Below are 27287 nucleotides of genomic sequence, written 5' to 3' on the forward strand. Positions count from 1 at the left end.
ATACCCATGTATCTTTACAAGTGTTATGTCCTGGTTTTTTTGCCAATGTTCAGTAATTGTGAGAATGTCAGGAGATAGTGTAGCCAGCAGAACCTCGAGCTCCAGAACTTTATTGTTTAAGCTTTGCACATTGTAGTTAAGCAGCTTTAGTGCAGAATTACTGAAAGTATTTGTATTTGGTGACAAGTATTCAGCGTCAGAATGGTGAGACCCACACTGAGAATAGTTTTCATGCTTCTTGCGATGCAAATCCCGTATAGCAACTGTTAGGTTAGAATGCAGACTCATGTGGCTTGTTGACTTCTCTGATGATGGTCTAAAAAATTACGACCACGCGAGAAGTTGAACCTTTCGAAACTTACTCCACGTGGCCAGAAATTCTTATCATACACTAAGTCTTTGTGGACGGGGCTTACGCCAATCATATATCTATTTATGTATGAATTAATTGTATTATTTATATATTAATATGTTAGTATGTATCACCCTGATAGGATGATTTTCTGCACATTTTATTACCTTCTTTTTACAGAACTCGAATAATTAAATTTGGTCTTTCTCTTTTAAGTTGACAAAATTCAGGTTACCCGTGCTTCGAAATGTCTCTACAGGGTGTTCCATTGATCATGTTAGAAAAAAAAGAAAAGTTCATATGAACATGGGTCCGGAAATGCTTCCTCAGGGAACTAGAGCTCTTTGAAGATAAACCTTTAAAAACTAGCATTTGTTTTATAATCACTCGTCCCCAAAGCTCTTCTTGAGAAACTACCTACTAATTTCTAGAAAAATATCTACAGGGATCTCAAATTTATCGTGAAAAAATAAGATTTTTTCTTAAAATTTTATCATCCTGTATCTCAAAATCTAACATTTTTGGATAGGGGTTTATTGCGCAAACTTGCTTATTTTGAGGCCCTCTACAATCCCTCCCTGATATTATCCCCCACTCCTGAGATAATAACAAAGCTGCAGATTTTGTTTTTAAAATATAATTTAATAGGTATTTTGACACAATTCTACAACGTTTTTTCTACAAAGATTTTTTGCATTTTTATGTTTTTTTTTTTGAAGTCACATCCGGCAATGGCCTTTAACAAACCTATTATAAATGATTTGAGGGCAGTACTCAAAAAATATGGATTTAAAGCTGACCAAATTTACAATTTGGACGAAACCGGTCTAATTACTACAATGCCTCTAGTTAAGGTAGTTTCTCCAAAAGGACAAAAACAGGTGGCCCGTGCATCATCGCAAAAAAAGGGGAACTAGCCACATTGTTCAAATCATAAACGCGTATTTATTTACTCGTGACTTAGAAACCCTGAGGAGTATTTAGGGGACGAATATCCTACTTCTGCGATAATCCTTGGATACAAAAATGGCTTGATGACGGTAGAATTTTTTCCCAAAGTGCTTGAACATTTTTGCTATCACAGAAAGGAGGAATTGTACTATTAACAATTCCTGCTCACACCACACACAGATTACAGCCCGTAGATACGAGAATACATTATTCATTAAAAAACTATCCCAGGATTGCTCAGCACGCTTGATTGCTTGCAAATTCAAGAAAAGTAATAATCATGCGACTTTTACTAGGAAAAATATGGTCATCTTCTTTAAAAATACCGGAGTTTGGCCTCCGAACCAACTTGCATTTTCTGATTGCGATTGTGAAGTAGCTGACAGGGAGTTGCCCACTGATAAGCAAGCATCCATTGTTCAGCAAGTGTTGCCTGATATGCGAGAAAAATTTATTGAACCCATTCATTTATCACCATTAAATAAAGAAGCTACTTCATTAAAAGGTTCAAACTTATTGTCTGATAAATACCCTTTCAAAAAAAAGTTACATCGAAATCCAATCCGATTAATAGACAAAAACGCAGATATTATTAGGTATTTACACGGATACTCCTGAGTATGAAAAAAGGCAAAGCTTGGCAGAGTAGAAAAAAAGAAAACGATCGGTAAAAGAAAATAAACAGTTAAAAGGAACATTATTAAAAGTAAAAAGAAGCAAGGCAAAAAGAAAAATGTCATCATCCAGTGAATCCAGTGTTGATCTTTATTACAATGAGTAATCTGATGACGAAAAATTGCTTAAAAAACTAGCAGAAATATCTGAGGGGGATGATATTGCTGATGGAAATTTGGCTGAAAAAAAATGCTCGTGAAATTCGTGGTTTCAAGGTCTGCAATAAGGATTACCTGTTGATACCAATGGAGACTGAGTGGCGAGGACCTCACCACTCAGTCTTGATAGAAAAAACGATATTGTTGCCATTTTACCCTATCTCTTCCATTACTACTTTTATTTATTAATTTAATGACTGTTTTACCAAATTTGTCGCTCAAAGCTATGACATTCGATAAAGCACTTTTTAATTGTTTACGGAGCACTTATTAAAAACAAGGGAGAAAAGAAACTGAAAACCAGAAAAAATATAATACAAAAAATGTGCGGAACAGTTTGGGTGCTTCAGCTTCTACTCTACGCTCGTCAGCCCTGGGCCTCGTCTACCCAGCTGCAGAATACCGTGCTCCGGTATAGCTCAACAGCCCACGCGTCCTTTAAATAGATGCAGAGCTTAACAATACAATGAGAATGATCGCTGGCGTTATTAAATCGACTTTTACAGAATGCCTTCCAAGCTCCATCTAATGGACGAAAACGAATATAAAAATGGAAAAAACACTTTTTTTTTAATTTGCAGAAATCATCCGAGGAAATAGATGTTATTGAAAAAAAACAGATTAAACCAGTTGTTTTGAATGGATCCAGGAGAGCTATAAGAATTAATACGTCGACTGGAAAATATGCAAGCTAAGAAAAAAAAACTTTGTGCTTCAACACAGTTAAAACCTTATTACTCTCGAATTTTTTTTTAATAAATTTATCAACTATATTAAGGACTTCGAAACGATATTCGACACTTTGCGGCAGATAGCAGAATTTTAAAAAACTCCGATTTAAAGATTTTGAATTGCTATTGACAAGAATAATAGTTTTCTTAGAGCAAATCCAGATGGAAGACTAAATTAAAGCGTGGAAAAAAATGTAAATTTTCAATAAAAAAACGTAACTGTAGTTAAAAAAGTAAGTAAATTAAAGTTTCTAAAAAAAAATGTTGAATGTTCTTGCCGTACCCAAATAAATAAGGAAAAGTGTTACTTTACTTTTGTATTTGGACCGGAAAAAAACTATGATTCCAAATATGAATACCTTATTCAACTTTGTTTGTGGAATAATATACAATAAACGGAAAAAATATGGAACGAATTCAATAAAAAATTAATGAGGGCGTGTTTGAAATCACGCTCACCACGGCGATTAATATTTTTGATTGCGCATTTTTTTCAACAAATATTTTGTATATCGAGATAAAGTCTTTTGAAATACGGATATATTTTCGAAATTAAAAATATTTTATTTTAAATGTCTACTGACAGAATTAATAGACCCACAATACCCAAAGTCCATAGCGAAAGTGATATTCAATTGTTTATGTCAAAATTTAATCACCTGGTAATCATAGGACTTTACCAAATTTTAAAGTTATGCAAATTTTTTTGATTGAGATATCACTTGGCTAGTAATGGGATTGTCTGTAAATATACAGTGTGATGAGATGTTTTTAGATTAATGTATTCTAATGTTATGTATGTGCCTTTTTATGGACATTTTGTGATATCGCTTTTCCCTTAACAATGGTTTAACAACCGAAACGCGTCGGGATTTTTGAAATAAAGACAAACATTTTGTTTTGCTAATGGTACTTACTTACTTGAGAAATATTTGGTAATCTTAATAAAATCGTTGACACCCGTTATATTTGTTATTCCTTTTTCGCGTTTTTAGCAGAAGGTCGGAAATGTTTAAAGCTCATTTTATGTAATATTATAGATGCTAAACTTGTTTTTAGTAATTTTATTAAAGTTTTTTATGCAACTACTTTATTTTGTATTACGCAATGACGCATAATTATCGCTTTCCAATATCTACATACAGGGTGATTGATGGTTGATGGTACCTTAGACGTTTACGGAGAACGGAAAATAATTTTTTTTTGAAAATTTGGCAACATGGGTTTTAGCTGATGATCTAAAGATTAAAAATATTTTTAGCGGTGCAGCGTTGCCGCTTATACCAAAAAGTAGTAGCAACTTTGTTATTTTAAATGGAATACCCTGTATATTTTTTTATTTTCCCATCTGCTATCACTTTATGATTGGTTCTGTATAAAGTGTTCCTATACCTATCTTTAGTGGTTTTCGAGAAATTCATTATTTTCTTTATTTTTTGACGAAAACATAGATCCAAATAAATTTGTATTACTACGGCACTGGAACGCGCAGAACCTTGAAATTATAAACGTAATTTATGGAAGTATCATCATCATCATTATCATTAGGTTTGTAGGTTTGCGCAACCCCCAAAAAAAAAAGACTAAAAGAAACGAAACATATTTTTATTTATATTATAGCATCTTTTGTAAATTGCAATCAAGTATTAATTTAAAACTTTACCAAAACACCCTTAAAAAAAGAATCATTTCCTATACTACATCGCGTCGCATCGAGATCGCTGACGGACGGTCGGCGGTGTGCACACAAACTGCAAACCACTCGATTATACATACATTGTATTACGGCGTATTGTAAGTTGCCTACGTCGGAGGAGGCGGCTATAATGTTTCTCATAAGGTGCGTGTGGTTGCAAGAATAGTGCAAACCTTGTTTATTTTACAGACAAATTTAATAAAATCCGATCATTGATTCAGTCTATGGCGCGGTACGTTGTTGTGTTTTTATGTGTTGAATCAATTTACTGTTTTGTAAACATAATTTATATAAATAAATTTTAATTTAAAGCTTTAGTGGTAAAAATGAATTCGGTGCAAAGTTTAATTGCAGAGCCGTTCTGTAGCCGATCATTAAATGATAAGGCTGAGATAAAAAGACTTGGCAGGCCTACTCCGCCTTTAAAAATAGAACAATCTGTGTCTAGCAAAAAAAGGACTTTTATGAGAACGTTTAATCCTGACTTGTACAATAAACATACGTGGCTTTGTGGGTGTCTAGTAAAAAATGCTTTGTTTTGTTTTCCTTCTTTATTGTTTGGAGGCGAAGTTTCTTGGACAAAAGTAGGTTTTACTGATCTTAATCACTCAGGAGACCGCATTAAAAAACATTCATCATCGGCAACACATACGAAGAATGTCGTACAATATTCACTTTTTGGAAGTGTCAATGTAGCGGCCCAATTAAGTGGTGCATATCGTCGAAATATTGACCTGCATGACGAACAGGTAAAACAAAATCGATATATTTTAAACATTATTATTAATTGTGTACGTTTTTGTGGAGCTTTCGAACTCGCGTTAAGAGGACATGATGAGTCTATGTCATCTTCTAATCCTGGGGTTTTTCGAGGCTTGATTGATTTTAGTGCTGAATTAGACGGTGCTCTAAAACAACATTTACAAAAAGCATCAGTATTTAAAGGTACATCGAAGACAATCCAAAATGAGATTTTGCAAACAATGTTTAATGTATGTCAAGAAGAAATTTCTAAGGAAATAAAACAAGCAAATTTTTTGTCCATAATAGCCGATGAAACTAGTGACGTATCAAATATATTTCAAATGGCAATTGTCTTTCGGTACATCGTAAACGGTAAGCCAGTTGAACGTTTTTGGGATTTTTTGGTGCCTTGTGATCATGACGCCAAAACTTTATCTTCGGTTATTCTGGCAGAGCTTGACAAACATGTTAAAGATAACAAAACCAAACTCATTGCACAAACATACGATGGTGCATCAGTTATGAGCGGGTCGTCTAACGAGGTGCAAGCAATAATCAAAAGATCTTATGAACATGCTGCGTACGTGCATTGCTATGCACATCAACTTAATTTAATAATGTTAAATGCTGCTTCTGCAAACAAAAACGTTCGAATTTTCTTTGCCAATTTACAAGGACTTTGTTCATTTTTTCCAATAGTCCTCAGAGATCGTTAGTACTGGACCAGATTGTGAAAAAACGCTTACCACGCTCAGCCCCGACCAGGTGGAATTTTAATTCTAGAGTCGTTTGTACTGTATTTGAATACAAAGATGGCATTTTAGAGACAATGAAACAAATTTTAAAAGAAAGCAGAAATATTAGCACCACAAACCAGGCATCAGGGTATGTGAAAATTCTTCAAAGTAGAAATTTTGTTTTTTGGCTCAATCTATTTTATAAGATAATGCCTCATGTGGATATTTTATTTAGTAAATTTCAATCGAGGCAAATTGACGCTGCTCTTGCAAATACCTACATATTATCTTTTGAAAATAAATTAATGGAAATTAGAAATAATATCACGGACGCTATTGAGCCATCTCTATCGGAGCCATCCACGTCCAAACGACGTAGGCTGGATGACTCTACAGAATTTTGTCGAGAAGCAAAAGAAGTATGTGACATTATTATTTGTCTAGGAAAGGAGCGATTCAGTTTTACCGGACACTTAGTCGCCGCTAGTCTTTTTTTTTCGGAGCAGTGTAACCAATATAGTATTAATTTTCCTGAAATAAAATTTAAAGAAACAATAAAGTGTTACCCATTTTTTATAGAACAAAGGCTCCGAACAGAACTAAAAGTTATTTATGAAACACAGGAATTTAGATCAATCTCGGAACTACTTGTGCTGTTTGACTATATTTCTCAGAATGGTGAGCTTAGTGAAACATTTAGTGAAACTATTAAGCTTTTAAAAATTTTAATTACCATTCCAATGGCTTCAGCTGAAGCAGAACGGTGTTTTTCTACTCTCAAAAGGATAAAAACATTTCTACGAAACACCATGAGCCAAGAAAGACTTTCTGCTTTGGCAATGCTTTCCAAAGAAAGGGATCTTATCGAAAGCATTCCTGATTTCAATCGAAGAGTAATTGATAAATTTGCCGAGTCTAAAGAACGTCGGATGGATTTTCTTTTTAAATAATTTATAATTACGACATACGCTTTTTATCTATTTTTAGGGTATTATGTCATTAGAGTTTTTTTTCTTTCGTTTGTGTTTTTTTAATTTAATTATTGCACTATATCAAAAGTTCCAGTTTTTTTTGCTTATTTTGGCCGTTTAAAAGTGGGTATGACACCGAAAAATGTTTTCGCCTCCGCCAAAGCGCCAGCGATAATCTTTTTAGTCTTTCATTCGCGATTACCGACGGCCCCCTACAGTTGCAACCCCCAGATTTGTAAAGCACGAGCCGCCACTGGTATAAGGTGGCCAAATAAGAATGCGAGGTACTGTATCTGGGAAACTATTCATCGTAGAAGCTTGCGATAAACAAATTTATTACTAAAATGGCCAAGAGAATGACCTGGAAAATATGTTCAAGTTTCTAAAATGGCCGCTAGGGGGCGCAACTGCAATCTTGAATCTAGAAAACTGATGTTTTTGTAAATTTTGCTGAATTAACCTAACAAAAAAATAGCTGATTATTAAAGTAGAGACTAATCCGAAGCTTTTTTATTTGAATAGTTTTGCTGTATCTCTAAAAATAAAGTGGTGGGGGGTGTTCAAAAGTTGGCTTAAAACACACCCTGTATACTAAAAACGCCTTAGCCGATTTTATCAAACTTGGGCTAGTTAAAAAGAGCTATTATTAAGCTACGAATATTATTATATTTCATGTTTTTTAGTTTTACATCTCGCCGCTAGAGGGCTTTTTTCGGCTTTCTGACACAAATGACTAATTTTCTCAAAAAACTTAAATGCAATGGTATAAATTTTTTTATACAAAAAAATAGCTTAATGACGCCTAAATATGCTTGCGAAAACCGCATCTTAATATCTTCATCCTAACCTAAAATTTAGGCCAAAGAAAATTTTATATGGAAATCCCTTAATATTTATAAAAACTACAAAATAATTTATTTCGAATTTCTTTTATAATGTAAGTTGTGGCCCTATAAAGGACCGATTTTAAAAAGAAAGGGTTTTAATGCCCCCGTAAATGATCGAAATGCTGACCATCACGCTCTATGCATTGCTGAAGCCTCTCATGGGTAGATAGAACTACAGCTTCAATTTCGGCTCTCGGTATGGTATGTACTGCATTACGAATGCGGTTTTTCATATCTTCTCTAGTCGTAGGCTGAGTCTGAAATACAATGTCCTTTAACCGCTCCCATAAATAGAAATCAAGACAGGTTAAGTCTGGGGATCGCGGAGGTGTTTTAAGCCAACTTTTGAACACCCCCCACCACTTTATTTTTAGAGATACAGCAAAACTATTCAAATAAAAAAGGTTCGGATTAGTCTCTACTTTAATAATCAGCTATTTTTTTGTTAGGTTAATTCAGCAAAATTTACAGAAACATCAGTTTTCTAGATTCAAGATTGCAGTTGCGCCCCCTAGCAGCAGTTGACGTAAAAATAAAGAAAATAATTAATTTCTCGAAAACCACTAAAGATAGGTATAGGAATACCTTATACAGAACCAATCATAAAGTGATAGCGGATCGGAAAATAAAAAAATATACAGGGTATTCCATTTAAAATAACAAAGTTGCTACTACTTTTTGGTATAAGCGGCAACGCTGCATCGCTAAAAATATTTTTAATCGTTAGATCATCATCAAATATTTTCCGTTCTTCGTAAACGTCTAAGGTACTATCAACCATCAATCACCCTGTATATCATAAATATTTTTCTTATAATTTAGCTAAACAACTGTATTATAAAAATCAGCTTATGAAGGGAAGTAAAAAAATTTTTACTGTCAAAAACTAGGAGAGATTGGATAAAATTTACTTGTTTATTTAATGCCTGTGCTACCATTTTTCCTCATAATTACCAGCGTAAGAAAAATATGTGATAAGATATTATTAACCTATTCTGTTTTTTTTTTCATTTTTAATTATTATTAGTTAACTGATAACAATAACCCGACAAAAGCCTATTTCTATTAGCTAATAAGCTACGCCACTGTCTTTTACTAGCACGATGCGCTCGAGGAATCTTTACGTCGGCAGGCTACAGAACGGTCGGAAGGAGAACATCACGAAATGTGTAAACGCGGGTCGCTTTGGACGCCTCTTAATTAAAAAGTTTAAAATGGAAGATATTAACTACTCAAATTAGATTTTAATGAGGCTATTTATTTTCAGTGGACAATGTGATCAAATAATAGCAAAAACATGTAGAAAATTTGACGAAATATATCCAGATCAATGAATCGGTGAATCCATACAAGTTCACCAAAGTTTAGGCTTTGAAACCACAAGACTATTACAGAAGGGAAGAATTCCCTGAAAACATTTTGATCCATATTGATGATAATTCAATGTATAGAGATAATCAAGTAAAATTTTTTATTAATGATCAACCACTAAATTCTGCCAAATTTTAAGAAGTGTTATAAGTAATTTTTGGACAATCTGCCATTGCAGGATTTTCGTACTTGTTGGTTAGAGTCCCGCCTCACTGTGGACACAAGAGAACTGTAAGACATGTTTGATGATAGATGGTTTAGGCGTAAGGGACCAAGGGATCACCAGATCTGACACCCCTTGATCAGAGAAAAACAAACCACCGAGAAGGGACAGAGCCGGGACCGATTTTTCTTACGCATGTGCGAGCTTATTTGGTATACCTGTCTTATTGCCGGTCCCCTGCCAGCCGTCGGTTAGTCCGGTAATATCAGAGAAAAACAAACCACGTGTGGTGGTTTTTTTTGGTGGTTCAGGTGGTTTGTTTTTCTCTGGTTATAAGGCCGACCATATTCCCACAGAAAATGCCTTTCGGTATGTTTGTGGCTATATTATGAAAAGAGCACTTGAAGTTCATATTAACTGTGATACCTGCACCAATTTCGGCAAAATGTGTGATGAAATTGATATAAATAGATTATTTCTTCATTTTAAGGCTTATAATTCCAGTATATGTAATTTTGGTGGCTTACAATCTCCGCCAGAAGGGTTTATGTCATAATATATATTTAAATTAAAGGAAATATTCAATTGTAATTTTGAGAAAATGTGCATAAACCAGGTAATAACTAACAATTTATTTAACATAATGAAAACTATTAATTATGAATACCCTTGTGCACATTTTCCAAAAACCTTTATCTTAAAATTTTTTATGGTTGAAAATAGGTTGAAAATATTGAAAATATTTTACACCATTAAATATAATAATAGGGTCTTAAAAACAAATAAAGATAAAAATGTTTGAAAACTAAACATTTTGCGGAATGTATAAATGTACCTAGGTTTAATTTAATTATTGCCAATGTATTTTTGTGTTTCATTATACAATGAGCCAATATTATCCTAAATGGTAATTTTTATAGTTGGCACTATAACGGGTGACACAGGAAAAAGGGAACACGCAATAACTTTTTTATTTTTCAAGATAAACAAATGAAATTTGGTATGTTAATAGAATGGTTATAAAGGCATATTTTGACGTATTCAATTGTTTTTTTATCACTTCCGGTTGAACCGGAAATGACAAGAACTTTCTTATTTTAAATGGGACACCCAGTATATTTTTTCATACATTTGTTTATCTTGAAAAATAAAAAAGTTGTTGCGTGTTCCCTTTTTCCTGTGTCACCCGGTATAGTTTAGGTAACTTCACTATACCAACAGTAAAATAATGTAATAGTTTTGATTTCAAATTCCCAATAAAATTTTTAATCTATTAATTGTCGTATTTCTCTCCATGTACGGAACTATTAAATTGCCAAAACGATTTTTCTCCGTTACTTAATATGTAGCGCCAGTCATTTAAGCCCGCTCAAGGGCACCAAAAGTGGACCCCAGAAAATCAACGGTAAATGCGGGTTTTGTCGCTTCTCGGTGGTTTGTTTTTCTCTGCCTTGATTTTTATTTGTGAGGTAATAGAATCCAAAGAGTTTACGCAACATTAGTAAATAGTAAAGAAGAGCTATGTCAGCGAGTTATTACCTGCTTTGAAGAGCTAGATAAAAGAAGTGCGTAACGAAATTAAAAGTGCGACGAGTATATCCACTAGAAAACGATTTTATAAATGTTTAGAGAATAATAGTAGTCATTTCGAAAATTTCATATAATACTTTTTTTGTCATTTTTACGTATAACTAACGAAGTATTTTGTAGTATAAATAAGCTTTTATTTATCCATTGGTTATTAATCTATACTCTATTTCAGAAGTGTATAGAGCAATAAACTGGGGAATTCCGTTCTGTTTGGCTACATTTCGTGGTAGTTCATAGGCGCAGGTACTTATAATATTTATGAATTTAATTTTCACGGATTAAATGCCTTTATTTTGATAGAGATTAAATACTAAATGAATACTTTTAATCATTTTGTATAGGTACCTATCTTTTACCGCATTGTAACATGCAAAAATGGGGTCAGGTAATATATACAGACTATAAATACTTTTAAATCATATTTTAAACGTTAGTAGTCACTGCTACGCTGTAGTGTAATCACAATATTATTATCCCAATATTTAAAAAATGGAGGTATTCAGTCCAACGAAAAGATGTACTAAAAATTCTCCACTATCGCTGAGTGAAAAAGTTATTATTTTAAATGTACATGATTGCATAAAACACGATTACCCTAGTTTTACTGTGCAAGAAATTGTTGAAAAATGTTCTCGAATGAGTGGAATTGGAAAGTCCACCATTTTCAAATTGTTGCGGGAAAGAAAAGTAGCAGGTCAAGTGGAATCTCCCAAGCAAAAGCCAGGACGACCTACAAAAGTCCTTGATGAAAATGCTAAATGTATAATTCGAAGAAAAGTTCACTCTTTTTATTTTAAAAAGGAAATACCCACCCTAGACAAAATTTTAATGGAGCTTGGCCGAGATGACAGTTTTCCGTTGATAAGTAGAAAACTTTTATGGAAAACTTTAAAAAATATGGATTTTGCCTGGGAAAAGCATAACCGCAAAGCACTTTTACTGGAGAGCGACGAAATTGTTTGTTGGAGACGACAATACTTGAGAAGTATCAAGCAGTACCGCAGGGAGCAAAAGAAAGTTTTTTATCTTGATGAGACGTGGATTAACGAAGGTTATATAGTCCAAAAAATGTGGCAAGACAAAAATATAACCAGTGCTCGCCAAGCTTTCATAGAAGGCCTGTCTACGGGTATTAAAGTACCTTCGGGAAAAGGAAAAAGACTTATAATCACACATATTGGAAGCGAAGAGGGATTTTTAAAAGAAGGTCTGCTAACCTTTGAGTCGACTCGCACAGGAGATTACCATGAAGACATGAACTCAGACGTTTTCGAGGACTATTTTGGTGAAATGATAAAATTTCTTCCGGCTAATTCGGTGGTGGTTATGGATAACGCAAGCTATCATTCACGGCGAATAGAGAAGACGCCAACTTCAAGTTGGAGAAAGCAAGAAATTATCGATTGGCTGACTGCAAAAGGTATTGTGTTTGAAGCAAATTTGATAAAAAAAGAACTGCTGGCAATAGCAAACTTACACAAAACTCGTTTCATGAAATACGCCGTGGAAGATATAGCCGAAAAATATAATATAACTGTACCGCGCTTACCGCCATATCATTGCGAACTAAATCCTATAGAACTGATATGGGCGCAGGTAAAAGGATTTGTAGCAAGACAAAACACGACTTTTAAAATGAAAGATGTTAAGCTACTGTTTGATCAAGCCATTACGGAAGCGACACCAGAGAATTGGCGAAAAGCAGTCCAGCATGTAAGTAAGCAAGAGGACAAAATGTGGGATCTTGACAACCTCATCGATCAGACAGTCGATCCTTTAATTATAATGTCAAGAGGTGATGACAGTTCGTCAGATGACGAAGAAGACTACAATCTATTATAATTTAAAATTGTTATACACTGTTCAAAAAGTGCCAGATCCAAAAGTGACATTTTCAACTGTTTTACTCTACATATTATGTTCAATAAATTTGTGAAAAAAATATATTATTCCATTTAAACAAAAGTAACTTTCTAAAATAAAATAGCATTTAAGTACATTAATTATAAGGTAAAAAACAAGTCCCAGTTGCACTGCACGCCTTTGGCGAACCGTTTTCAATGTTTATCAGTGGGTAACAATGGGCAAAACTCATAAATTGACCCAAAACCGGGTGGCACTACCTGCAATCAACGAAAAGAAAGAATTTTACATTGAAACTAATACCCAACTAAGGTAGTGGCATAAAATATTGGTGGATCACCAGGTACCACTTTTGCATACCTAATGAGGTTTTATTGCTCTACACACTTCTGAAATAGAGTATAGATACAATGGGTTATATTTTCTCCATATTCTTGCTATTATTTGAGCACATTTTCCATTGAGAATAAATAGCCTCATCAAAACTTCATTTGAGTAGTTAATAATCGTATTCCCATTTTTTTTCAATTAAATTTATTATAAAACCTAAGGGTAATACTATAACTAAAACTGTAACTGCCATAACTAAAAAGGTCTGTGATTTATTAAACCATTATAACATCTTCATAGTTAACTAATAACTAGAAAGAAACAGTTAACTAATTTCCAAAAATTATCAAATTTCACGAAAATAAGTATTTATTTCTAAAACGCCGCTACTTATAGGAATATATGTTATATTATATTGAAGGTATTTAACTATCTATAAGAATAAAAAATAAATTATAAGGGGTTCCATTTAAAAAAATGGACTTTTCGCCATTCAAGTAAATGAAAATGTTTAATTTAATTAACGACGACCCTGTATAATGCTGATTAAATTGGGCTATGGGAAGTTAATCAAGGTGGTCTCTGAAAGTGATTTTCTTTCTCGAAAACCGCTAGAGATAGGTATAGGGAAATATGATCAAAAAGTGTTCCATTTAAAAAATCATCGGTGTTGCCGTTTTTCTATATAAGCAGCAACGCTGCAGTGCTTAAAATATTTTAGACCAATAGAACATTGTCTATTACCATGGCCAATGGTTTTCTATATACGGCTAACGTACCATCGATCGTCAGTCACCCTGTATTTGCATTTGGGCTTTATTTACTGATCCGTAAACCCGAAAAATCAACCACATCTGACTGTAAAATTGTTGAATCATTAAAAGAAGACATTTGAAAACACACAAATACTTTCATATCGAGTCATATTTATAACAATATACAAACCTTGGCGAAAGATTGGCACTATTTTGCGTTTGGCACGCTTTATTTAGGTCCTGATTAAACGTCCATCCTCCAATAGACGCTTGTGAGGTAGCCGCATCCACGCATTCTTCATGATCTATTAAATTATTTCTTAAATATCGTGAATCATGGGTGTCGTGGGTGTTCTGTTCTTCATCACAGTGTGCAGAGTAGTTCTGTTCAGATAAGTTTTCATGGTAAGAATACGCGCTGTCTGGTCTGTCTGGTTCGACTTCACTCTTGTACACGGATTCCGATTCATCATCGCCACTTTCTTCTGCGCTTAACGGATCTAAAACACAACAGTCATATTAAAGTTTTTTAACCACTTTTTAACCACAAGAGTTCAATTTTTACTCTTTTACTATTCTCCAGCAAAGTTCTTTACTTTTTTTTGTGGACACGCCATTTTTACCATAATTATTTATTTATTTATTGCATTACAGTATCAACAACCATAGAGGCCAATTACAGATACCACCTATAATATGTACTTACTACTCTAAAATGAAATCCAAATATAATATTAGCATATAAATGTACAGGGTCTTTCCCCATATATTGACCCCCTCCCTACAGGGGTAATGCGAAAAGTTAAAAAAAAATTTAATACAAAACTTTTGGGGTTTTACTTTAAATTTTTGAATCCGATGTCAAAAATTTTTTTTGTTTATAAACGTCAAATTTTGACAGATGATCAGTTATTTCTTATGGAACACCCTGTATATGACTTCATAGTTAAAAAGAGCCGAATTTTCTGATTTCAAATATATATAGTTTAACTATGTTTTATTAAACCGTTTCGGAAATATCGGGCTCCAAGCTTTAAAAAAATAATATATTGAAGATCTTGGTAAGCCTGCATTGTTATTGTTTGGCTTTTTTTTAAGATAAATGAATTGAGTAGAAACAATAAAAACAGAAGATTTATTATTACTAAGGTGATATTTAGCATCTTTTTGTTGACAAGGATACATTATTTTAACAATTGTTAAACTTTAATTTAGACGTAATTATAACTATGCTCTATATGACCACCACCATTATCAATACAGTTTATATAATCCTGCTCAATTTTGTGTATTGTATTCCTTATAAATTGTCTATGATTTTGATTGATATCATCTATCGCGGTAATCATTTTTCTGCGGAGCTCCTCGACATTTTCAGTTCTCTGTTCGTAAACTTTATTTTGCAAGTAACCCCACAGAAATTAATCAAGAGGTGTCAGGTCTGGATTGTTAGGTGACCAGATGAATTGGCTCAGTTCATCCAATCCGCAGGTTATATCTTTCATTTAAAAATCTCAAAACAGGTAACACATTATGCGGTGGGGCACCATCTTGATGCCAAACTATTTGCTCGTATTGCCTTATGGGTAGATCTTCAAGTTTAGCTTCAATTTGATAAGTAAGCATCTCTAGGTATCTCTCTCCCGTCAAGTTGCCGTTATAAAAAATAGGTCCTATGACCTGGTCATTTAAAATTCCACACCATACATGTAGAGATTGCCGCCCTTGAAACTTAATTTCCCTTGTTATTCGGGGGTTTGTTCTTGACCAAAAGCGAACATTTTTTCGATTGTAAATGCCCGCGGCTGTAAAGGTGCACTCGTCGGTCCACAATTTTTTTTTAAAAAAAAGTTATTATCTTCTTCTTTTAGCACTAGCATCTCTTGACAAAATTCCACCCGTTTATTTCTTTGCTCTACACTTAAAGTTTGAACAGGTAATATTCGATAAGCAAAATATTTATACTTTTTTAAAGTTGAATAAATTTTTTTGACCGATCGATCAAAGTAAATTCTGGCTTCTTCTATGGAATGATTTCGGTGTTCTAAAAAGAAATTCAACATATTTGATGGGCAATTTGAGGGAGACAAAGGCCCGAACATGATAGCGTAGATCTAAATGTATTCAAAAATTAGTAAAAACTTACCTACCTTCGAAATATAGCAAATTATGTAATTCTTCTTCTGGATCGACAAGAATTGTCCGACGTTTTCTGCATAGAGTTGTCCTGATGCAAAATGCTCGTTCTATTTTTTTAAACGTATTTTTTGCCGGAATGGCACGTAAAGGAAAGGTTCGACGATATTCCTCTCTGGCGGTATTTGCGTTATTATTATTTTTATAAAATATACGGACGATGTCACATTTTTCTTCATCACTGTACGGCATTTTTTAACATTTATGGGTCAACAAACAAGAAATGACAATGTCATCTGAATGATTTGTTTTTTAATAAATGTCAAACAATAACAATACAGCGCCTAGCAAGATCTTCAATATATTATTTTTTTAAAGTTTGGAGCCCGATATTTCCGAAACGGTTTAATAAAACATAGTTAAACTATATATATTTGAAATCAGAAAATTGGGCTCTTTTTAACTATGAAGTCATATACAGGGTGTTCTATAAGAAAAAACTGATCATCTGTCAAAATTTGACGTTTCTAAACGAAAAAAAAAATTTTGACATCGGATTCAAAAATTTAAAGTAAAACCCCAAAAGTTTTGTATTAATTTTTTTTTTAACTTTTTGCATTACCCCTGTACGAGGGGGGTCAATATATGGGGAAAGACCCTGTACAATGCACTTAATAAAAAGTTTAAAATATTTCTTATAATCTATAATATATTTAAGTATTTACAACTACCCACATTTATATTATCACATATCAGGCTTGAGGCTGAGAAGCAAAAAGTCTAATGTCAATAATTCCTGTAAAATGTCTGATATAGAACTGTAAATCTGTAATAGCAATATCAAGGCCGGAGGTATAACTATTAAAATAATCACACATTCTATATATTGGTGAGTTCTTGTATAGTCTATTTAAAATGAAATCGAACGGCGCTAAAATTGGGGAAAGGTCAAGAATCCACAACAAGGTACTAAAAAAAAAATAAACAAAATATATGCGAGCCGTCCTGGTATACTTTAGGCTGTCTGGCCACGGAATCACCAGGCTCCGGACCATTCAACGATCAATTTTTTGGCAGAGAGAGATACGCCGATGAGAGCGCAATATCGTGTAACAGACGAGGAAAAGAGTCGAGCTCGAGGGTTTGATTGTTGGACGGGCTGTGGTTTTACATGTGCGGGCGGCTGGGGATGATATTTTATTTCTAATTTCTATTATTTTATATTTAAATATCTGTTTGGCAGGTACTTAAAAGTGTGCTCCCTTATTGTCGTTTCTTTATCGCTTATTTTGTAGTTTTTGGCAGTTCTTTTTATAACTCGAAAAACTCATCCATTATCCCAAAGATGCTGGTCATACACTTTTATAAAAGGTAAAAAACACGAAATCTACAGCATCACAAATACATTTAATAAAATAACGAAGGTTACATGTTTCGCTCGACTAGAGCATCATCAGACCTAAACAATAATTAAAATTATGTAACCCGAAAACAGGAGAATTCAACAAAAACTTACCATAAGATACACAAAACACCTAATATTTAAGTAAACAAAGATTACAATAAAGTGGCACTATCTATGTACAAAGAACTCAACTAAACAATCAAATCCTTTATACATTTCAGAAATCTAACCATCATTTAAGAGTCTAGAACTACTTGAGGTTATTAAAAACTAGGTGGCCATCAAAATCAAACCTTTCATTAACACAGGACAGATCTGGGCTTTTAAAAGCTTTACTAATCTCCATTGTCTCCAACAAGTCTAGTTTTTTACTTTTGTTGCACTGATGCAGTATTTTTATATTTTGGCTGTCAGGAAAATCATGTCTGGAGTCGAGAAGGTGATTAGCAAAAGCTGATCCGGTCACTGTGATTTCGGTATTTTTAAATTTATTGTATTGGGCCTTGTGTTCACTAATCCTAGTAGAAATCTTCCTACCAGACTGGCCGACGTACACTGCAGGGCACTCTTTACACCTAATCTCATAAACTCCTGGAGAAGATAGCGGGGGTAGTTTATCTTTAGTTTTAATTAGATGTCTATTTAAGGTATTATTGGTTTTAAAAGCTGCGGTTATGCCAAAGGGAGAAAAAAAGCGGGATAATTGTGACGAAATTGGTCCAAAATAAGTAAACGACCTAAAAGTTTTGATATTGTTTGTTTGTTGTCTGATAAAATTAAATGATAATTTATACTTGTTCACATACTGAAAATACATTTTATATATAGGTTTAAGAGGGAAAAAGTTACTGACTGCTAGTTGTTTAATGGTAAGGAATTCTTTTTTAAAAGCTTCACGAGAAAGTGGGATGTTAAAAAGTCTGTAAAATAAAGAATGAAAAGCAGCAAATTTATGTGAGGACGGTGATGTTGAATTATATTGTATAATATTATCTGTTGTTGCTTGTTTACGAAATATTTCAAAGGATATCTTATTTCTTTCCCTCTTAAGTAATAAATCTAAGAATGGTAAGGTGTTGTTCTGTTCCCGTTCGATTGTGAACTCAATTTTAGAGTGAAGAGAGTTGACATAATTATGGAAATTTGTAAGCTCTACCTCACTTCCATTCCAAATCAAACATATATCATCCACATACCGTTTATAAAAGATGATGTTATTTTTAAAATTACTGCTCATTATTTTTGTTTCTAAGTTGCTAAGAAATACTTCACTAAGAAATGGCGATAAAGAACAGCCCATTGCTAGACCTTCTTTTTGTTTGAAAAAACGGTTGTTAAATTGGAAAAAATTTTGATCTAACACAGTAGAAAGAAGCAAAAGTAGATTTTCCACCAAAAGTGAATCAAGTTTCCCCCTGAGAAGATCTTTGACTAAGACCAGACAATCAGCGGGTGGAATGCTTGGAAATAAGTTTTTCACGTCTAGCGATATAAGCTGGGCTGTATCTGGAAGGTGAACATTCTGAATGCTTTTGGCAAAATTCACTGAATTTGTTACAGAATATGGTGCTTTGAAGTTTGAGACATTTCTTGAGTCTAAGTGAAGTTATATATTTGTTTTTAAGGTTACTAAGTTTCTTGTGTAATCTATTAAAAGTAGTAGAGCCGAAAGTTGTTACTTCATCTCTGAATTTACAATCCAAATAAATAAATTCCGCATAATGTAATAAGTTGTTAAGTTTGAAAAATAAAAACTTTAATTTTACATTGACGTTGTTTAAGTTCCTGTTGTGGTCTTTGATTTCTTCTTTCAACCATGATTTTCTCGCCAGGTCTAAGGTTTTTCTACCTGCATGAGTCCTTGTTTTGCATCGCAAAGAAACGATGATTTCCACGAATATCGCATAAGAAATTTTAGTCATGTTTTTCACGATAGATTTATGAACCTTAGTGATGTTTCTTTTTCTGAAGTCGAATTAAAATTTCTTAACAAGAATTTAAAATTTAATCTTCCTACCAGAACCGACCGATGTGTTAGGGAAACATTGGCTGTAGAGGCTGAAAATGCTCTACAGTCAACGGATATATCAAATAAGAACATTTTAAGAGCAAGAATAATTTCCTTTTTAAATCAAAATTGTTTCCTTAACAATAAACAGAGAATAAATCAAAACAACAACAAAATATTAAGATCTATAAAAAAGAAAATGAGGGACAACGATATAGTTTTCACAAAAGCCGATAAGGGATAATGCTTACTTGCCTTAAAAAGAGACGATTACATACATAAAGTAATGGATTTTCTAAACACAAAAGACTTTGAAAAGGTCGACAGAGATCCGACAGGTCCATTCTTTAATAAATTAAAAAAAGTCTTAGACATGACCTTGGTAACCTTAGAATATTTTAATTCTACAAAACAAAAACTATATCCCATGAACCCTAAAACACCTCTATTATATGGGTTGCCAAAAGTCCATAAAACTAGCATGCCAATTAGACCTGTGATTTCCTTTGTTGACTCCCCTTGTTACCAGTTATCATCTTGGCTTAACAACGTTCTTAGAAATGTCTCAAACTTCAAAGCACCATATTCTGTAACAAATTCAGTGAATTTTGCCAAAAGCATTCAGAATGTTCACCTTCCAGATACAGCCCAGCTTATATCGCTAGACGTGAAAAACTTATTTCCAAGCATTCCACCCGCTGATTGTCTGGTCTTAGTCAAAGATCTTCTCAGGGGGAAACTTGATTCACTTTTGGTGGAAAATCTACTTTTGCTTCTTTCTACTGTGTTAGATCAAAATTTTTTCCAATTTAACAACCGTTTTTTCAAACAAAAAGAAGGTCTAGCAATGGGCTGTTCTTTATCGCCATTTCTTAGTGAAGTATTTCTTAGCAACTTAGAAACAAAAATAATGAGCAGTAATTTTAAAAATAACATCATCTTTTATAAACGGTATGTGGATGATATATGTTTGATTTGGAATGGAAGTGAGGTAGAGCTTACAAATTTCCATAATTATGTCAACTCTCTTCACTCTAAAATTGAGTTCACAATCGAACGGGAACAGAACAACACCTTACCATTCTTAGATTTATTACTTAAGAGGGAAAGAAATAAGATATCCTTTGAAATATTTCGTAAACAAGCAACAACAGATAATATTATACAATATAATTCAACATCACCGTCCTCACATAAATTTGCTGCTTTTCATTCTTTATTTTACAGACTTTTTAACATCCCACTTTCTCGTGAAGCTTTTAAAAAAGAATTCCTTACCATTAAACAACTAGCAGTCAGTAACTTTTTCCCTCTTAAACCTATATATAAAATGTATTTTCAGTATGTGAACAAGTATAAATTATCATTTAATTTTATCAGACAACAAACAAACAATATCAAAACTTTTAGGTCGTTTACTTATTTTGGACCAATTTCGTCACAATTATCCCGCTTTTTCTCTCCCTTTGGCATAACCGCAGCTTTTAAAACCAATAATACCTTAAATAGACATCTAATTAAAACTAAAGATAAACTACCCCCGCTATCTTCTCCAGGAGTTTATGAGATTAGGTGTAAAGAGTGCCCTGCAGTGTACGTCGGCCAGTCTGGTAGGAAGATTTCTACTAGGATTAGTGAACACAAGGCCCAATACAATAAATTTAAAAATACCGAAATCACAGTGACCGGATCAGCTTTTGCTAATCACCTTCTCGACTCCAGACATGATTTTCCTGACAGCCAAAATATAAAAATACTGCATCAGTGCAACAAAAGTAAAAAACTAGACTTGTTGGAGACAATGGAGATTAGTAAAGCTTTTAAAAGCCCAGATCTGTCCTGTGTTAATGAAAGGTTTGATTTTGATGGCCACCTAGTTTTTAATAACCTCAAGTAGTTCTAGACTCTTAAATGATGGTTAGATTTCTGAAATGTATAAAGGATTTGATTGTTTAGTTGAGTTCTTTGTACATAGATAGTGCCACTTTATTGTAATCTTTGTTTACTTAAATATTAGGTGTTTTGTGTATCTTATGGTAAGTTTTTGTTGAATTCTCCTGTTTTCGGGTTACATAATTTTAATTATTGTTTAGGTCTGATGATGCTCCAGTCGAGCGAAACATGTAACCTTCGTTATTTTATTAAATGTATTTGTGATGCTGTAGATTTCGTGTTTTTTACCTTTTATAAAAGTTCTTTTTATAAGCTGTTTTTTGTTCTCTTTTTGTTGCTAAATACGTTTTTTTCTCGTTAATTTTCGTAAATTATACGACCAAGATGGCATTGTGAAGACCCTTTGATTTGTCACATAACGAAGCTGAAAGGCCGGAACATAACGAATTTTTAAATATAGACCTACATGTTCAATCACAGCGGCTAATATTAAATATTTTTAATTGTTTGAAAAGTGAAATGCCTGAAGCCTCACAAAATAAAATTTTAACAAGAATTTGTGAGCTTACTACTCTGGCTCGTACCACCGTTTACAGTGTGATAAAAGCAGGAAATGTCATTGAACATTCTGTAAAACGAAAAAAATGTGATAAAAAACTTGTTTTGAAAAAATTGATGATAGCGACAAAAATGTTATTCGTCGATCTATTTATCAATTTTATAGTGAAAACAAAGTTCCATCATTAGAAGACATTCAAAGAAAGCTACTAACGGATTATCCCGACTACAAATATAAAAGTCTTGCTACAAAACGTTGTGTATTAGTAGAATGTGGATTTAAATATAAAAAGTTAGATAAAAGGATGGTTATTATGGAATCTCCTCGAATTGTAACATGGCGACAGGAATATTTAGAAAAAATAAAGGAATACCGTCAATTAAACAGGAACATAGTCTACCTAGATGAAACTTGGTATGATACTCATGATGTCGTTAAGTATGGTTGGGTGGATGACACTAAAAAGTGCTCACTAAGTGGACCAAGTTCTCGCGGTAAACGTGTTATAATTTTACACGCAGGTGGTGATAACTGCTTCATCCCCAATGCGTTGTTGTTATCGGCCAAAAATATAAAGGATTCGTCGGCTGATTACCATGAGGACATGGCAGCCAATCTATTTGAAAAATGGTTTGCTGAGCAATTGATTCCCAATTTACCTGAAAACTCGGTGATTGTGATGGACAACGCGTCGTATCATTCGCGTCTACATCAAAAAATCTCAAATAATTCCACAAAAAAGGATGAAATTCTTAAATTTATGGAAAGCAAAAATGTGAGCATTCCACAAAAAGCCACAAAGAAAATTTTATTAGAATCCATAAAAAATGAACATTTTAAAAAAGAATACGTTATCGATAAACTCTGCGAGGCAAATGGCCACACCGTATTACGTCTACCGCCGTACTACTGTATTTTTAATCCCATAGAGATGATTTTCCCACCTTCTTGCTCGCAATGGAAATACTGGCGATTTACCGCCATTTAAGAAAAAAACACCTGGAAGATTGTCAAAAACTACGTCCAGTGTGTACTTAAAATTACAATTAAAAGTATCCAACAGAAAAGGCTCAAACAGTCCCAGGGTAGTGTCCTAGCAGAACAGGAGTATTATTATTATTATTAAACTAAAAAAATTTAGGAAGATGTGTACCCCCAAAATAAAATAAAGAAAATCTAATGTACGTTGCTAGCGAAATTTGAACTTATCTTTCCTTCCAAAACAAGTTGGTTTTTTACACAACTTTACTGAATCAGTAAAGTAACGTAATCATAACGTAAAAATTTAAAAAAAAAATCATACCTTCATAATTAATAAGCAATTCTTCAACCTGGGCCTTCTGTGACGACGATGCTATTTGGTCATCAGGTACAGTTTCTTTGATACGTTCAGAGTCACTCGGATTACTTAGATTTTGAGGTTGGACTTCATCTTTATCGTCATCTCTAACATTGTCTTTATCTCCGCCTTTTTCTTTATCGTCGTCATTTATAGAAATATCCGATATTCTGTTTATAGCAGAGCCACTCGATGTCTCTTGCTATAAATTAAAACATTTATTGTTAATATATTAACCAATATAAGGCCTTTAGTCTAAAACTGATATGCAAAAATGTCCTATCTCGTGTTCTTAAATTTTAAAAAATTTCTGACTAAATTTCGATTGTAGCGCTACTGCAATAAGAATGGTAACAACTGATGGAGTGGTCTGGTTGTGTTTTTTTATACAAAATTGAATTGCGAATGTTTCATGAAAGATTATTGACTTGTAATAAAATGCATTTAAAGGTTTTTTTTAATGAGGAATTTGTTAGATTTTGACATTTTTGAATCATATCACCTGGATCATTCGTAATAAACTTTTAACACAATTAGTCTACTTTTATTGTGGAGTTAAGTAAATAAATCTTGTGACGTAAATAGGCGTTTTCATTCTCAAGATTGCGCTCTGTATGATTTATGTTCTCACCTACTCTCATTTTTCACTAAACTAAGAGTTTGCTCAGTGTACAAAATGATCATTGACATCTCGGATACCGTAAAAGATATCAGGTTAAATTATGGAAAAACTGCATCATTTCGTAATTATTAAAGTGCCGTTTAAAAATTAAAAATTGTCGAATAGAAAAAAACCAAAACTTGATTCTTTAAATTTGAACATTTTACAAAAAAAATCGTTCACGAAAAAAAGATTAACTCTATTATTGACTACTATTTTCCACTCTTAATGTTAAAAATAAATGTAGACCTATTACTTAAAGCTATTTAAGTACTATTCAATCAATATATCATTAAAGGCAAAATACCAACAACTTGGAAAAATGGAGAAGTATTATTTAAAAAGGACGATATCGCTGCTATAGAGAACTATAGTCCAATCAAAGCTATTTACAAAAATCCTCAAAAACAGAGTAACTAATAAACTAAACTTTAAAGGGCTTTAGTTCTTACCTGATCACTTATAGACCTTATGAACAGTGATCGAAAAATGCGAGGAATACAACATACCATCACCTCTGGGGTTTGTAGACTTTGAAAAGGCTTTCGACTCCATAGAATTCTGGTCAATATTTGATAGACTGAGCAACTCAAGAATCTCTCCCAAATTTTTCATATTCCATTAGAAAATGTATTTAAAACATTGAATTGGGAAGAAAGGGGAATACCCTTTTTAAATAAATTTTTAGGTATAATTTGTTTAACCCTGAATGATTTTTAAAAATATTTTGAAGTATTGTGCTTTAAAAAAAATAGTCATATCTCACTCTATTACGGTTATCTATCATTCGAATGTAATTTAAATTTGGTATTTAGGTTATACAAGACTCAAATGATTCTTTTTACATTTTGGACATAACCAGGGTTAAGAAAATAGAACAATTAATCCCTATAGCATTGTCCGATTTAAATACGTTTAATAAGGCATATACTTCAACCATCTGCGCTTTGCAGATGATAGTTATAATAAGTGTATACGGCACAATTTATAATATACCTCGCATATACGTATACCGGATGACGCAGGAAAAATGGGCAACACCTAATAACTTCTTTACTCTTGAAGATAAACAAATGAGATTTGGTACATCGACCGAATTGTTATAAGAGTATCTTTTAATATATTTAGTTGTTTTTCGACACTTCCAGTTCAACCGGAAGTGACACTAACTTTCTTATTTTAAATGGGACACTTGGTATATTATTACATATTTCGATAGAAAATAATATTCTGAGAAAAATGATACTGTATTTGTTACTTTTTATTTTATACTCATAGAATAAATCTAATAATAATTTAATTTTCAATCAAGTAATCACGGAAAAATAGTTTTCATTGCATTTTATGACTTAAATCATTTACTCGCCTATTTAAAACGTCCAAACCATTAATTTTGGCATTTACTTATTTTTTTTTAAATAGCACATTAATGTGAACAACCACTTGTGAAATGCGGTTTCTTTTTCCCAATAATTTGATATGATTATTCTTTAAGTCGGTTGATATATAAGCCGATAAAATTAAGCTATAAAATAAACGCATTTCATTAATAAAAATAGCATAGAAGGCTTTGATTTCTTGAATAGTAGGCTGCGTTTTGACGCGTTGTTGACATCTTGTCATGCGCAATTATTATTTGTTATTTAAATAAATTTGCCGCAGTTTTTTGAAAGAATTCTGGTGTTTACTAATAATTATATATTTACCAATAACGAAAAAGGTGATATTCGGTACGTTATATTCTCGCGCATACTTTTATTAGACAAGAAAGTGGTCATTTCGAACAATACATGTACAAAGTTTTATATTACCGTATGTGTGTACCTACGTTATATTAGGTAAATGTTAAATAGAATATATGAGGAGCAGAGTTGCAAAACGCAGTTTGTCCAAATTTTCACATTTTGAAAGGTGGCGCAACATTATTTAACCGAATTTCTATCATTTCACATCACTTTGGACGTTTAAATCGAATTTTGTACCATTTAAAATATATTCGTATCTTTGGACGCATTGAAAAAAAGTTAAGGTCTCATAGTATTATTAAAACTCCAGATCAATATTGGGATATCTACACCAAAGTGGGTGTTGTACAAAAACTTGGAACTGCCTGGCATTTACTTGACATAAAAAAACTTTTGCTGTATCTGAAAAAAGTGACTGGCATTCATTCTTGTCGAAGACTTTTATTAAAGAAAAAAAGTTCCACCCATAATATTTTGCTGAAAACTGAGTTACTATATCGCAATTCAGTTGAGACAAAAAAGTTTCAATCACTCCTAAAATCACGAGCAAGATTCGATCAAATAGAATTACAGGAATTAGGTCTGGGTCATAAAATAAATGGAAAAAAGTAGATAATTTAAAAAAATTATTGGCATCATTATCTGGATTAAATTGGAATCAGGATCCAGAATTGGAATGGTTAGTTCCAATTTTAGAAGGCCAGTGTGAGGTTGAAACCAATGTTGAAGAAAGCGAGGACTGTGACTGTAACGATACAGAAGATGTTAATTTCATTTGAGTTTGTTAAAAAATAAAAATACTGCTTAAAGAAAATGGTTCTTCATTTTTTGGTGGTAATTTTACCCAAAAAGTTTTTTCAAATGACAATCAAAAGGCATTTTGTCCACTATAGACATGCAAATAGCATTTGGTCCATATGCTTTTCTAAAATACCAAAGTTACTTTTGCTTCTTCTAGTCTGCCATTCTAGTATTTACTTATCCTAAATTTTCCTAATTTTTTGGTAAAAGTCCTAACTCGGTAGTAAGACCGATTCGTAGCACCAGTTTTTGATGTTTCCTGAAAATTTACAATTTTGGACAAACCGCATTTTGCAAGTCTGCTCCTCATATGTAGTATTAATATATTGAAAAAAATATTGCATTGAAAATTTTGTTATTTTATTCCAAATTAGTAATATGACGTTTAACAAAATATAATGTTATGTTAGTTGAAAAGGCAGGCGTGTCATTACAAAGTCCCCTGTTATTGAATAAATCGAAGCCATCTGTGCTATTTTTATTGACTTTAATTATTAAATTCGTTTTTTTTACTTGGTTTTTTCTTCTTATAATAAAAGGGCTTATTTATTAACTATAAAATTATTGGGAAAAAATATGCATTTCAATAGTGATGTTCCCAACAATGTGCTATTGAAAAAAATAAAGTATAAATAAGGCCAAAACTACTGGTTTGGAAATTTTAAATAGGCGTGTAAAAGATTTGAGTAATAAAATATTGTTCTGTGATTACTTCATTAAAGATAAAACTTTCAACGCATTCATCGCACTCTATTTTGAAATGTAA

General features: G+C 32.8%; 1 protein-coding gene across 1 annotated transcript in view; it reads right to left on the reverse strand.

The window, feature by feature from the left end:
* LOC126734718 (uncharacterized) overlaps nt 1-27287 on the reverse strand; it is a 120497-nt gene that overhangs the window by 65397 nt on the left and 27813 nt on the right. Inside the window, exons 4-5 of the mRNA XM_050438440.1 lie at nt 23279-23516; nt 14165-14474 (exon numbers count right to left, since the gene is read on the reverse strand). Of these exons, the coding sequence (XP_050294397.1) occupies nt 14165-14474; nt 23279-23516 (548 nt within the window). The remainder of the gene's footprint in view (nt 1-14164; nt 14475-23278; nt 23517-27287) is intronic.

The sequence above is a fragment of the Anthonomus grandis genome, chromosome 3 (assembly GCF_022605725.1).
Source record: "Anthonomus grandis grandis chromosome 3, icAntGran1.3, whole genome shotgun sequence".
NCBI classification, from domain to species: Eukaryota; Metazoa; Arthropoda; class Insecta; order Coleoptera; family Curculionidae; genus Anthonomus; species Anthonomus grandis.